Raw genomic sequence first — 14666 nt, forward strand, 5'->3', positions numbered from 1 at the left:
TCCACACCAGTGTGTTTACCATGCATTTGTGGGCAAAAGCGAAAAGAAAGAATAACATCATGTCCGCTTGTATTCGCATGAAGGAATTCTGGAAGGATCCAGGAGAAACTAGTAACACCAGCCGACTGTGGGCGGGCGGGGTGGGGGGGACAGGGTGGAAGGATGGATGGGAGACGTCTCACTGTCACCATTTTATATTCTCAACATTTAATCACGTGAACCAAAATCTGGCACCAAGCCCAGCCCTGTAAAGAATTTCCAGTGAAAGAGCATAGATTCATGGATGGATAGATTCCAAAAGTTCATTCTATATTTCAATCAGATGATACGGGAGTGAAGAAAGAGGTTCTGGAAAACTGACTTTGGTGACTCCACCTGGCAGCCCGCTGATGGAGATGACACAGGAGCCCGAGATGGAGTCTGAATAGGCCACTTCCTGAAAGGTGCAGTGAGAAGAGAGCGACATCTCTAAACGGTTAGTTTATACAACGCTTAACCATGGTTGCTCAACAACATCGATAAGGAGATGTTGTTTCATTTCCAGTCCTAATTATTTCCACATTTAGGTTGACTAAAAAGACAAACCAAACCAAACAAAAAACAAAAAGCCCTTCCTGCTGGGAAAACCAGGGCTTGCTGTATTTGGAGCTGAGTATAACCGGGGTGTACCGTATTTCACACATGTACCTGAAGAAGGGTCAAGACTAACTCTGTCCAGAAAGAAAGCCACAAGTCACATATGCTGACTGAGCACATAAAATGTGGCCACTCAGAATGGGGATGTCCTGTGAGTCAAAAGTACCTACCAGGTTTCAAGTCTTGGCAACAGACACAAAATGTAAAATTTCGCAGTAATTCTATATTAATTACATGCTAAAATGCTAATAGTTTAGATATATTGGGTTGAAGAAAAATATTATTAAAGCTGATTTCACCTCTTTCTTTTTTAAATTTAATTTTGTGTATTTATTTTATTTTTATGGGATTTTTCTTCCCCTGGCTGCTCCCTGCAGCATGTGGAATCTTGGTTCCCCAACCAGGGATTGAACCCGTGTCTCCTGCAGTGGAAGCTTGGAGTGTTAACCACTGGAATGCTGTGGAATTCCTCTTTATTTATCTTTTTTACAGCTTCCCTTGTAGCTCAGTAGGTAAAGAATCTGCCTGTAATGCAGGAGACTCGAGTTCGATCCCTAGGTTCGATCCCCTGGAGAAGGAAATGGCAACTCCAGTATCCTTGCCTGGAAAATCTCATGGACAAAGGAGCCTGGTGGGCTGCAGTCCATGGGGTTGCAAAGAGTTGAGCATGACTGAGCGACTAACACTATTTTTTTTTTAAACATGTCTACTAGAAAATGTAAAGTTACATATGTGGCCGGCATTCTGTTTCTACAGGATGGTGCTATGCTAGCAGCTGTTGTTGTTCAGTTGCTCAGTCTTGTCCAACTGTTCATGACCCCATGAACCATAGCAGTACAACACTCAACTGATAACAATGGTTACCTTGGAGATAGATGTAGAGGGAGTGAGGTCAAAACAGTATATGCCTTCTCTGCAATATTTTATTTTTTCACAAGAGGCAGGGGAGCCCACTTAAGAGCCCAAGCTCTGGAGCAGAGTGCCTGACCTTGAATAAGGCACCTCACCTCTGAACACCTCAGTCTCCTCACCTATAACCTCTGAACACCTCGGTCTCCTCACCTATAAATTAGGGTAAGAGTACTCACCACATAGGGTTGTACAGGGATTGAATGCATTCACATATAAAGCCTGAAGAGTGATGCCTGGCCCAGGCCTAATAAACATTAGCTATACTATTAAACAAAGCTGAATGAATGTTAGTAAATTATTAGTCCAAGAGGAATGTATTCATGTATTATTTCCATAATGAAGAAATAATAAATGGTGAAATAAAGATCACCTAGTTTGCAGCCACAGCGACCCAGGTTGAGATCCCAGCTCTGCCCCTTCCTAGGAGGATAATCTTGGGTAAATCATTCTCTATTTCTGAGACTCAGTTCCCCATCTGAAAAACGGGGGCAACCTGGCTCAGAGGACCATTAGGAGGACTCAAAAAGATCACACATGGAGCACACTCCGTACTGGCAGGGGTTTGGCAAATTGCACTGGCTATATCCCGCCATTCTTATCAGGTATTATTTATCAGCCCCCATGTAATGACTCAAGGCTGTGAATCAGAACCGCCAGGCTCATATGATCGGTAACTTGGTCGGAAGCAGGAGAAACAGGTTCAATCCCAGACTTCCCATGCTGTGTGGGCTTGGCTTGAGGCCCTGTCCATCTCTGAGCCTCAGTCGCATTTTTTTTTTTCTCAAATATTTCTTTCTTTCTTTGGCTGCACCAGGTCTTAGCTGCAGCACTCAGGCTCTTCACTCTTCACTGAGGCACGCCAGATCTTTAGCTGTGGCACGTGAACTCCTAGTTGCGGCCTGTGGGATCTAGTTCCCTGACCAGGGCCCCCTGCATTGGGAGTTCAGAGTAGCCACTGGGCCACTAGGGAAGTCCCTCAGTCTCCCCATTTGTAAAGCAAGAGGTCTAGGTTTGGAAACACCTCTGTCCCCTGGAGACCCAAGAGTACAGTTCAGAAAGGCCCCCAGTGGAGACATATTTTTAAAGTCTTGTGTTTCACTTTTAAAATGTATTTGATTTTTGCATTAGACCCTGTGATTCTTTAATATAAGAATGCTCCACCCCCAAAACAATATTCAAATAAAACACCCAATAATCCGGTGAAATGATTATTCCAAAAAGAAGCGATTTGCTTAGCTCAGGGCTCCATTTAACTCCCTACTGCCCCCCAATTCTCTCCTGTATGAGAAGCACCAAATTCGATTATCTGAGCGTCCCCAAAAGCTCAATCTTCTTTTAAAATGTTTATATTTCTAAAACCAGAGGAGGAATAATGCATGAAAATAGTAAACAACAACAATAATAATAATAAAAGAAAAACCAAGTAATTCTAAGACAGTGGTCCCCAAACTTTTTGGCACCAGGGATCAGTTCAATTTTCCAGGGAAAACAGTCTTCCACAGATAACATGGCAATGAATATCTGTGGATTAGACACATGGGAGCATCTCTGTGGGTAATTCCAAGAAGCAGAAGTCCAGGATCAAAGGTGTGTGTATTTTATGCTGATAGGTTCTACCAAATTGCTTTTCCAAAGTAGCTGCATAGCTTCACATGCCCCATAGCAAGCTCTGGGGGCCCTTCTGCAACCCAGCCTCCTGTCCTAAGTTGAGAAACCGTCCCCTACATTGCCACCTGCTGCCCATACTGAGAAATGCAGCCTTCCCATACCCAGCCCAGAGCTGCTCCGGGGATAAAAGGGAGGGTCCCTCTCTGCATCTACCCAGACTCCCCGGGAGTCTGGAATGGAAGACTTCTGTATACTTCTTCCATACTTCTGTATGGAAGAAACAGCAACAGAGAAACCACTCTTCCCTGGAGAAGCAATCAGTGCCATCCGTGCACTAGATTTTGCAATCAAACAGATCAAGCTTCTATCTTGCTGCTCTGCCACCTACCAGCTATGTGTCTATGAAAAATGACTTCACTTCTCTGAGCCTCAGTTTCTTTACCTGAAGAAAGAGTTTAATAATACCAACTTTCATCAGAAGGGCTGATGCTGAAGCGCCAATACTTTGGCCACCTGATGCGAAGAGCCAACTCATTGGAAAAGACCCTGATGCTGGGAAAGATTGGGGGCAGGAGGAGAAGGGGACGACAGAGGATGAGATGGTGGATGGCATCACCAACTCAATGAACGTGAGTTTGAGCAAACTCCAGGAGATGGTGAAGGATAGGGAAGCTTAGCATTCTACAGTCCGTGGGGTCGCAAAGAATTGGACACAACTTAGCGATTGCAGGATGTCAGGATTCAATAAGATAGGGAGCTGTCTCAAAAAACACATTACGAATCATGAACAAGCAACTCACAAAGAGGAAAAGCAAATGGCTGGTAACACTAAAACATGTTTTCTCATCACAGGATGAAATGCCCATAAAGCCAGATGCCCTTTTTTGCCCATCAGATTAGTAAGGATTTAAAGACTCATAACTGCATGCTCACAAGGTTGTGGGAAAATGCAAATTAAAATGACCAATTACCCACTTCTGCCCATTAGACTGGCAAACCACTGGAAAGACTGATAAAATCTGGTGAGGAATGAGCAGACGCCTTCCCTTTGGGTAGGCATATGAATTGCTCCATGGTTTTGTAAAAGATACAGCAACAGCTAATAAAAATTTTAATGTGTATGCCCTTTAACCTGGCAAACCCACTTCCAGGAAACTGTTAGAGAAAAATAAAATCACCAGATTGTAGAAGAGATAACAAGTACAATCAAGTGCTATAACAGTCACACACACAAAAAGGAAACAATTATAAATATCCACTGGAGGGGGTGGCCGTCTAAATAGTGACCTGAAAGAGCCAGAAGGATGTCTGGACTTTTTATGTTGATTTTCACATCCTTCTGCTTTGCTATGCAGTGTGTGTGTATATATATAGTATGCTTGAGTTAATTTTATAGATTTTCTGGGGTTTTCTGAGTATAGTATCAGATCACTTGCAAATAGGGATAGTTTTATTTCTTCTTTATTCATTATTGTATCGGTAATTGATTTCCCTTATCTAATTGCATTGGCTAATGCCTCTAGAAGATGTTTGAATTAACAAGGGAGATTGTGCAGCTATATTGTTAGATTAGAAAATTAAGTTGTAGATAATAAATATAATCCCTTTTTGTAAATACGCACAGTAACACTTCAGATATATATATTTGTCTCCATTTTTTAAATAGAGTATTCCTACAAAACACAGAAGGGATGTATCAGCATGTTAACACTGGTTTCTATAGGAAGATGGGTTTGGAAGAGTATTATTTCTTTTTCCTGTCTACATCTATCACAAGAATGTGTTTCTTCTTAAAAACATATTTATTTATGTGGCTGTGTCAGGTCTTCACTGTGGCATACGGGATGTTCAGTTTTTGTTGTGGCACGAGGGCTGCTGCAGCATGTGAACTCTTGGTTGAGGCATGTGGGGCTTAGTTCCCTGACCAGGGATCAAACCCCGTTCCCTTGCATTGGGAGCACAGAGGCTCAGCCCCTAGACCCACCAGGGAAGTTCCTGTGTTTCTTTCTTTTTTATATGTATATAACTTTAAATGTTTACTTATCTTACTTTTGTTATATTGTTATTTCTGCCTTCACTGAGGCTTCGTTGCTTTGCACGGGCGTTCTCTAGCTGCGACGAGCGCTAGTCTTTGTTGTGGCGCTTGGGCGTCTCACTGCGGTGGCTTCTCTTGCTGTGGAGCAGAGGCTCTAGGCGAGCGGGCTTCAGCAGCTGCTGTCAAGGGCTCAGTGGGTCAGCGTGCGGGCTCTGGGGCGAGGGCTCAGTAGTCGTGGTACACAGGCTTATTTGCTCCAAGGCACGTGGAATCTTCCCAGACCAGGCATTGAATCCTGTTATCGCCTGCATTGGCAGGCAGATTCTTATCCACTGGGCCACCAGGGAAGTGCCCTATGTTTGTCTGTTTGTTTTAACTTAAATAATATAATGTGTTAAAGTTTGATTTTTCAAAATATTAATATATAAATAAAGGAAATGGGGTCATGCACTGTTGTAAGCTTTGAATGACACAGTATTCAACCTGGTATCTGGCACAAAGAAACTGCCCAACAAATAATGTTTTTTTTTTCTTATTACCTCAGCCAGTCCTAACAGCCACCTTCTAGGAAGATCCTACTGTTCTCTCCATTTTACAGATGGGATCACTGAGGCACGGAGAAAATACATAAGAGCCAGTAAACCACTTCAAGCCACCTGAACCCAGAGTCTGTCTTAACCACTGCCTTCAACTGCCCCTCCAAAGAGAAGACCCAGAGCAAAAGGAAGTTAAGTAACTTGCCCTAAATCACCAGCAAGGAAGAAGCAAAGTATTGATTCAAATCCGGGTCTTGCTGCAAGTTTCTGAGACCAGGACACAGTGTTTCTCTGCCTTCCCATGGCTGAGTTGTCAGAAACTTGTCAAAAATGCACGTCCCAGTCTTCCTGAAGAAAGTGAAAGTGTTAGTCGCCCAGTCCTGTCTGACTCTTTGCAACCCCACGGACTGTAGCCCATCAGGCTCCTCTGCCCATGGAATTCTCCAGGCAAGAATATTGGAGTGGGTTGCCATACCCTTCTCCAAGGGATCTTCCTGACCCAGGGATCGAACCTGGTCTCCTGCATTGCTTTGCCTACAAAGATCTGTCTAGTCAAAGCTATGATTTTTCCAGTAGTCATGTATGGATGTGAGAGTTGGACTGTGAAAAAAGCTGAGCGCCGAAGAACTGATGCTTTCAAACTGTGGTGTTGGAGAAGACTCTTGAGAGTCCCCTGGACTGCAAGGAGATCCAACCAGTCAATCCTAAAGGAGATCAGTCCTGAATATTCACTGGAAGGACTGATGCTGAAACTGAAGCTCCAATACTTCGGCCACCTGATGCTGACTCATTGGAAAAGACCCTGATGCTGGGAAAGACTGAAGGCAGGAGGAGAAGGGGACAGAGGATGAGATGGCTGGGTGGCATCACTGACTTGATGGACATGAGTTTGAGCAAGCTCCGGGAGATGGTGAAGGACAGGGAAGCCTGGCGTGCTGCAGTCCATGGGGTCGCAAAGAGTCAGAAACGACTGAGTGACTGAACAACTCCTACATTGCTGGCAACTTCCTTCCCCTCTGAGCCACCAGGGAAGCTCATTCAAATCAAAAGGACTGGGATGGCACTTGGAGACTTATTAACAAGGGCCCGATAGGACTCTTCTCCCTGGGGAAGTCTGAGACACAGTGGCTGGGGGGGACTGAATCCCAGGGGTTCCTATGGGCCTGATGCCCTGAATGCAGCAGGAAGCTTTCTATCGATATTGATTCCCCTCTGTAGCCATGAAAACAAAGGCGGTGGGTTTTTGTAAACCCATGTGGGAAGTTCTAGATGAGGAGCTCAGTGAAAACTCTGTAGCAGAACAATTGCTCCAGAGTGCTACACCGATGTTACAAAAGCACAGGGCTAAACACTAAGAGAAATGAAGGCATTTGCGCTCAGAAAGACACGTACAAGAACGCGCACAACCGCCTAATTCATAGCCACAAACTGGAAGCCACCCAGGTGCCCCTCACCAGGAACATTTAACAAATTGTGATTATTCCAATGAAATACTGCAGAGCAACGAAAAAGAAACCATAGACACGTACAACAATCTCCATGAATCTTACAGACATAAAGTTGAGTGAAAAAAGTCAGACATCCAAGTGCACATATTCTATGATTCTTTTTAGAGGAAGTTCAAGAACAGGTTAAACTAGCTGAGGCGGAAGAAATCCATACAGTGGCTAACTCTAGGGGGTGGATATTGACTGGGACAGGGCATGGAAAGTTTAGATTTATCTCTCAGCTGTGCATTTAGGACTATGTACTTTCTTGTATATAAAATATACCTCAATAAAAAAAAAAAAAAGAATTCTGTGTGTGTGTTTAGAGAAAACTCTCCACGCTAGTAATAAAGGTCACCTCTGTGGAGGGGAAGGGAAGTGGTAGACCGGGATGAGGAGAAGGTGGAGGACTCTTTTATTATTCCCTCTAAGTTATTCTATTTGGCTTGAAGTTCTTATAACCAGCATAAAGTACTCATAAGAGTTTCTAAAGAAAACAAGAAAAGAATTTTTAAAGCAAATTAAATCTTAAACCTGGAAAGGAAAGACACACACACAAAGGTCCCCAAGCCCCACTCCGGATGTGCTGTTTCAGAAATTCCAACAGGAACCCCAGCCCTAGTCCAGGCCCTGCCTCCCCACCAGTGCGCTCTTACATACCTCCCCCAGGACGGGGACCTCACCACCTCAAAGGGCATTAGAATGTTTTCCTTCTCGTGTCGTCTATGGTCCTTCGGCTTGAGGGTGGACTCCCTCTCTGGGCCCCTCTGCCCGCCCCACAGCTCACCGAAGACCCCACGGTGCTTACCCGCTGACAGGGAGCCACGTGCCAGCTTGGGGAGCAGCAGGTCAAGCTGGCGGAAGGTGTGGAAGACGTCGACTGAGTGGACGCGGTCCTGGGCCTGGCTCTCCTGGGTGTGCGGCGGTGCCTCGACGCCGTACTGGGTCAGGTAGCCGGCTCTGGGGGCGGCGAGCAGAGGGTCAGCAGGCCGTCTCTGAATGGTCCCAGCTGAGCTCTCAGGGCGGCCTACAAGCTCTTCTTCATTCGTACCCCTGGGGAGTACCAGATTTTCCTACCCTGTGCCAGGGACAGTTCTGGGCCAGAGAGTCAGCAGAGAGGCAAACACACAAAACCCTCAAGACAGAGGAGCGGAGGAGTCGTGGGCCAGCCGGGCTCAGAGGCAGGCGCAACGCGGGAGAGGGAGGGAGGAGCGCTCTTTCCGTTAAGCTGCAGGATGGGCAGAGGGCGCGGTCCAGGGCGCAGGGAAGAGCCAACCTCTGCCGCCGGAAGGAGCACGGATGCGCTGCTGGAAGCGGGTAAGCAGCGCAGGTGGAAGGGCGAGATGGGGGCCCTGGGTCAGGAAAAGAGGCTCCTGCCCCTGGAGAGGAAGTCAAGGCAGGCTCCTTGGAGGAGGCAGGATCTGAGCTGGAACCTGCAGCATAAGCGGGCGACAGGGGTTCTGGCAGAGGGCACAGCCCAGGCGAAGGCCTGGGGCCAAGGCAGCAGCCACGGCTGGGTCTGAGGACTGCCAGGTGCTGCGCTGGAGTGGCCTGGGAGTCGCCAGAGCCCGTCACACAGGGCTGGCCGTCAACGTGGGAAGGCTGGCCCTGACCTCAAGGGCGACCGGGGGTGGGGGGCGTCTGAGCAGGAGAGGGCCAGGGACTGGTGGGGGAGCAGGGAGAGAGGATGAAACACAAGAGCAAGTGTAAGCCCTCGTGTGTGTGTGTGTACACACAACACACACACATTCATACTGCCCACAGGAATGCTCCCAGAGGAAATATCTCCACCACCCAAGTTTTCCCTTTCAAAGCTCCAGGAGGCCAGCCCCACCGGCCTCAGTCCTGGGAGGGAAACCACAGGTTTTCACCTTTTCCACGAGGTGAGAGGGGCCAGAACTTCTGAGAGAGACACCGAGAGGCTCTGACCAGCCTCCTGCAGCTCCTCCTAAGTCCCTGGCTCGCCCAGGTCAGGGATTCTCCCGAGGAGAGGATGGAAGCAGGGATGAGGGGGGTGGGGCTGAGAGACGCCTGTCTAGTCCCCACTTAACCCCTCACTTACAGTGCAGATGTGCAATAAGTCTTCAGAGAACGTTCTATCAATGGATGGGTGGATGGATGGGATGGAGGTGGGGAGGACGGGTGGATGGGTGAATGGATGGGTGGATGGGTGGATGGATGGGATGGAGGTGGGGTGGATGGGGGGATGGATGGATAGCTAGAACACGATCCCAAGAACACTGATCTTAGAAGAAAATACAGGGCCACCATGATTCTGAGCTCAGTTATCCGAGCTGTGCTCCTACCTTTCCCTGCATCCCACTCCCCTCTCCTCCTCCCATCTTAGCCTCCACGTCCCCCAGAGATGGCAAGTTCAAGACCTGCCCATCCCACTGGACCAGGAGGAAGCAACCCTTCCTTCAGAATGGCTGGAACGAGCTCCCTCCAGAGTCTACCTCCGGGCCCCACTGATACCGCTGCATCAGCCCGGAAGGAATTCCTTGCTCCTTCTCCTCCAAACGTGTAAGCCCTGGGTCCTCATCTCCAGACAAACGCCCTCAGTCCCCTTACGGCAGAAGTAGTAAAGGTGCAGCCCACAGCCTGGATTCAGTCCAGAAATGTGTTTGGTTTGGTTAATCGTGTTTTCCTAAAAACAAACTGAATGCATGTTTAAACATTTGGGGAAATTCACACAAAATCTTGGATGGCATCACCAGCTCAATGGACATGAGTTTGAGTCAACTCTAGGAGTTGGTGATGGGCAGGGAGGCCTGGCGTGCTGTAGTCCATGGGGTCGCAAAGAGTCAGACATGACTGAGTGACTGAACTGAACCGAACACAAAACCTGGATTTCCCCCTCCATCTCATCTTGAGAAAGGGGAGAGTCTGGCCACTGGCAGCCTGCAGTCCTGCCTGGCAGCCCGGGGCAGAAGTGGAGTCACTGCCACCCCTCTCAGACGGGAACGAGCTGGCAGAGTCACACTGTCCTCCCCGGCCCTGAGGTCTCTGTGACACGGCAGTTAAACACCTGTCACCATTTGTCATCCTACTTGTACTGGTGTTTTTTTTTTTTTTTTCTTAAAGCAGAAAACTAGTTCCTTAGATAAAATTTCTACCAAAAATAGGCAATGAAAAAAAAACCCTCCCAAAAAGAAAAGAGAAAAAAAAGAAAAGCAGGAAGAACCACGAGATTTCACACTGTGGACGTGACACCCTTTCTAAGGCTCCATCGCTTTGAAATAAAACCTAACAGCTGAAGACAGGCAGGAAGTGATTACATGACCTGTAAATACATGTTTGGCCCGTAGGTGGCGCTAGGGGCCAGACAGAAAAAGCTGGAATAAGGCTTGGGAATACGAGGTCTGTGTGCTCACTTCCTCACTCACGTCCGACTATTTGCCACCCCTTGGATGTAGCCCCCCAGGCTCCTCGGGCCATGGGATTTTTCAGGCAGGAATACTGGAGAGGGTTACCAATTCCTCCTCCAGGGAATCTTCCTGACCCAGGGATCAAACCTGCGTCTCCTGCATTGGAAGATGGACTCTTTATCACTGAGCCACCTGGGAAGCCCCGGGGACATCATAGTAAATGAGGGGTCAGGAAAGGCCTCCCTGAGGAGATAACCCTTGAGACAAGACTTGAATGAAGGGAGGTGGGAGCCGTGCAGACATGTAGAGAACAGCATTCTTGGGCAAGGGAACTGAAACTGCAAAGGCCTTGAGGCGGGAGCGTGTCTGGCCTGCTCAGCAAGGAGGCTGGTGAGGTGACCCCAGAGGAATCAAAGTCCGAACTCTGGATGGGACTGAGAGGGGCTGGGGTGCACACAGGATGGGCAGGATCCCGTGAGCTGGGATCCGTGCAGACATGCCTCCCCGTCAGTGCACCTGTTGTCCAGCTCGCCCACTGCCCCAGGGGCTGCAGATGGCTACGAAAAGGCGGGAGGCTACTGCCAAGCCCGGAGGCAGAAGCTGCAGCCAGGGGTCAGGCCTTGAAAACACAGGAATCCATTTAAACCTGCCCCCGGCGCTGAGCCTGCTCTTACCACGGACCTAAACAAAAGACTCCCCTAGACTGCAAGGAGATCCAGCCAGTCCGTCCTAAAGGAGATCAGTCCTGGGCGTTCACTGGAAGGACTGATGTTGAAGCTGAAACTCCAATACTTTGGCCACCTGATGCAAAGAGCTGACTCATTGGAAAAGACCCTGATGCTGGGAAAAATTGAGGGCAGGAGGAGAAGGGGATGACAGAGGATGAGATGGTTGGATGGTATCACTGACTTAATGGACATGGGTTTGGGTAGATTCCGGCAGTTGGTGATGGACAGGGAGGCCTGGCATGCTTCGGTTCATGGGGTCACAAAGAGTCAGACACAACTGAGCAACTGAACTGAACTGAAACAGACCCAGCTGCCACCACACGGCCCCTACCTCCCCCAGAGCCTCAGCTTCTCCTCTGACTTCTCTGCCCTCACAAGCATACAGGATGGCAGGAACCAGGAGATCCAGGGGCTCCCCACTGTGATCTTGCTTTGGAGGGCCTCTCTGGACCTCAGTCTCCCCACCATACGATGACAGGGTGGACCAGACCAGCATCACCCAGACCAGTCACAGCCCTTGAAGGTGTCTGCATCAGTCCAGGGTGAAATGAGAAAAAGTGAACCCAGCAAGGGTCGTGCTTGAGGGTGTAGGCTCTGCAGCCAGCCCTCCCAGGGCCCCAGCTGTGAGATTCTGGGCAAATGACCTAGGCTCTCCAGGCCTTAGTTTTCTTATCCATCAAATGGGGTTTCTGAGGCACCTGCTTCATAGAGCTATTGTGCAGATTAAATGATTAGCACCCATTGAGCCTACATGTACACATGTGTCATAAACATCCCAGGGTACTCATATGTGTCAGGAAACGCCTGTCCTTTATTCTGAAACTGTGTTGCTGTAATTTTTTCGAGCGGTTGAAATGTCTTGCTTTTATGAGGTGCTGGTCATTAATGGTGCCACCAAAAATTAACGCACTGTCCTTACTGACTCTCTTTTCCTCACTACCTGTGGCCATGTTCCTCCATCCATCAGGCCATCAAGTCCCTCAGCAGGTCCCATCAACCTCATCCCACAGAGTGAAGTGAAAGTGAAAGTCCCTCAGTCATGTCCAACTCTGTAACCCCATGGACTATACAGTCCATGGAATTCTCCAGGCTAAGATACCGGAGTGGGTAGCCTTTCCCTTCTCCAGGGGATCTTCCCGACCCAGGAATCGAACCAGGGTCTCCTGCATTGCAGGCAGATCCTTTCCCTACTGCGCTATCAGGAAGCCCAGAGCTGCCCCCGTTCTCCCCACGGCCTGGTCCAGAGCGCCATCCTCTCACCTGGGCAGCTACAGCAGCCTTCTAACAGGTCCCCCGGCCTCTCTTTTGTTGTCACCCACCCAAACTATGATCCAGTCTCCATCTGGCAGACAAAGAGAACTTTTAAAACTCTAAGTCCAGGACTTCAGTGGTGGTCCAGTGGTTAAGAACCCGCCTTCCAATGCAGGGGACACAGGTTTGCTCCCTGGTTGGGGAACTAAGATCTGGGGAACTAACATGCCATGGGGCTACTGAGCCTGCACATCACAATGAAGATCCTGCATGAAGCAATGAAGATCCCACGTGCACAGCTAAGACCCAACACAGCCAGAGAAATAAATAAATATTCAGAAAAACACCGTCACGTCCCCTGCTTACACCCCCAATGTCACTCATCTTACTTAGAATAAATTCCATAGCTTTGAGTTTCTGTGAGACCTGGTTTCTGACAACTTCATCCTCATTGCCCTGCCCCATCTCCTCAGCTCATTAGGCTCCAGTCACACTGGCCTTCTTTTCCAAACATCTGGGTGACCAGCAAGGCCCCTTTCCTGGCCTGTGTCTCCTTTAGGCCCCATAGGCTGAGGACCAGGTGACCACTCGGAGTCCCAGGTACAAAATGTCATCTTGCAGCCTTGGCTTTGGAGCATCCCAAACTGCTTCTGCACCCATAAAGTCCTCTTGGTCCCCTTGGCCACTATTCATGGCGGTCCAGAGTGCTGGGCTCACCTGAGCAGGAAGCTGTAGCAGAACTCGAGGAGCCCCATCTCATGCCAGCCACTGCCCGCGTCCATGGTGTCACCCAGCAGGACAGTGCGGAGGTTGGTATACATGGCATCCGTGAGCACCTGCAGTTCTTTGTGGAGGAGAGTCCTGGGGCAAGGAGCAAAGGAGTGAGAGTGTAGCTTCCAAAAATATATCTATATGCACACAAGCACCTCCTTCCCCAGACTTCAAGAGTCCCAGGGTTCCCGTCCTCTTTGGATGACCAGCTTAAAGAGAATGATATTATTATTTCTATCACTGTCAACAACAGCAACAGTTACTATTTATTGTGCCAAGCACAATGATCTCACTTCATCTTCTGACCACACTAGGGATAGCAGTTACTGTTATGATACCCACTTTATAGATGGAGAGACTGAGGGACAGAGAAGACAGTGACTTGCCCAGGGTCACTTAGACAGTGATAGGGCTGAGACTGAAACCCTGATCTGCCCGACTCCAGAGTCCGAATGCTCAACCATGATAGTCGTCCCTGCTTAGATAAAGAGCCCATAGACTTACAGAAGAGGTCTAATTAAGAAACCAACCATTTCTCCTTGAGATCCAAAGTTAGGGAGAACTGTTTGGATAAATTGTCCCCAACCAAGGACTGCTGATAAGACGTGACTCCGAGTGAAGGCTACATGCAGAGTAAGGGAATATGGCTGGTGATCTGGTCTCATTATTTATGTACCTAGGATTCTGCAGAGAGGACCAGTTCTGGGAGAACGTGCGGCTGACGCTAGAAGCCTCTCTGTACTGAGCCTCCACAACATTCAACATTGAGCCATGACTGAGCATATGATTAGAAGCTGGGAAAGATGAGGTCTTCTATCTAAGTTTAAGGCCCCTCTACAGTTTGCAAGAACCTAGACCACAAAGGGTACCACTGCGTCAAGTGTAGAGTCCACGGGGTGGTGCAGCGCCAATGTTCAACAGCGCCACCTGGTGACAACAACGAGAACAGTACTGTCACAATCAGGCGCTCCAGCTCTCTGTCGCCTCCTGCTGTTTGGAAATAGAATAGATCCCTTTAGATAGAGCAAGCCCCTGGGTTTTTTTGTTTTGTTTTGTTTTGTTTTTGAGAATTCAAGGTGGGAAAACTTCCGGGGGGGGGGGGTTGTGAACTTCCAGATAATGAAAGCTTTTGGATGTTTCATTACTGGAAAAACAATAGACATGACCCACGTGAGACAATATGTTAAAGGGCTTAACACAGTGCTCGGCACCTGGCAGCTGGCTCAGCGATCAACACTGATCACTCTACTCCAAGCGTGAGTCCTCAGTGGGGACTGTGGTCATTGACAGGTGCAGCAGCCATGCCCAGAGGACCTCATGCCAGCTTGTGAGAA

General features: G+C 48.5%; 1 protein-coding gene across 1 annotated transcript in view; it reads right to left on the minus strand.

Annotated features, from left to right (window-relative positions):
* PTGIS (prostaglandin I2 synthase) overlaps positions 1 to 14666 on the minus strand; it is a 61279-nt gene that overhangs the window by 18633 nt on the left and 27980 nt on the right. The window contains exons 4-5 of the mRNA XM_052650607.1: positions 13279 to 13422; positions 8023 to 8174 (exon numbers count right to left, since the gene is read on the minus strand). Of these exons, the coding sequence (XP_052506567.1) occupies positions 8023 to 8174; positions 13279 to 13422 (296 nt within the window). The remainder of the gene's footprint in view (positions 1 to 8022; positions 8175 to 13278; positions 13423 to 14666) is intronic.

The sequence above is a fragment of the Budorcas taxicolor genome, chromosome 13 (genome assembly GCF_023091745.1).
Source record: "Budorcas taxicolor isolate Tak-1 chromosome 13, Takin1.1, whole genome shotgun sequence".
NCBI classification, from domain to species: domain Eukaryota; kingdom Metazoa; phylum Chordata; class Mammalia; order Artiodactyla; family Bovidae; genus Budorcas; species Budorcas taxicolor.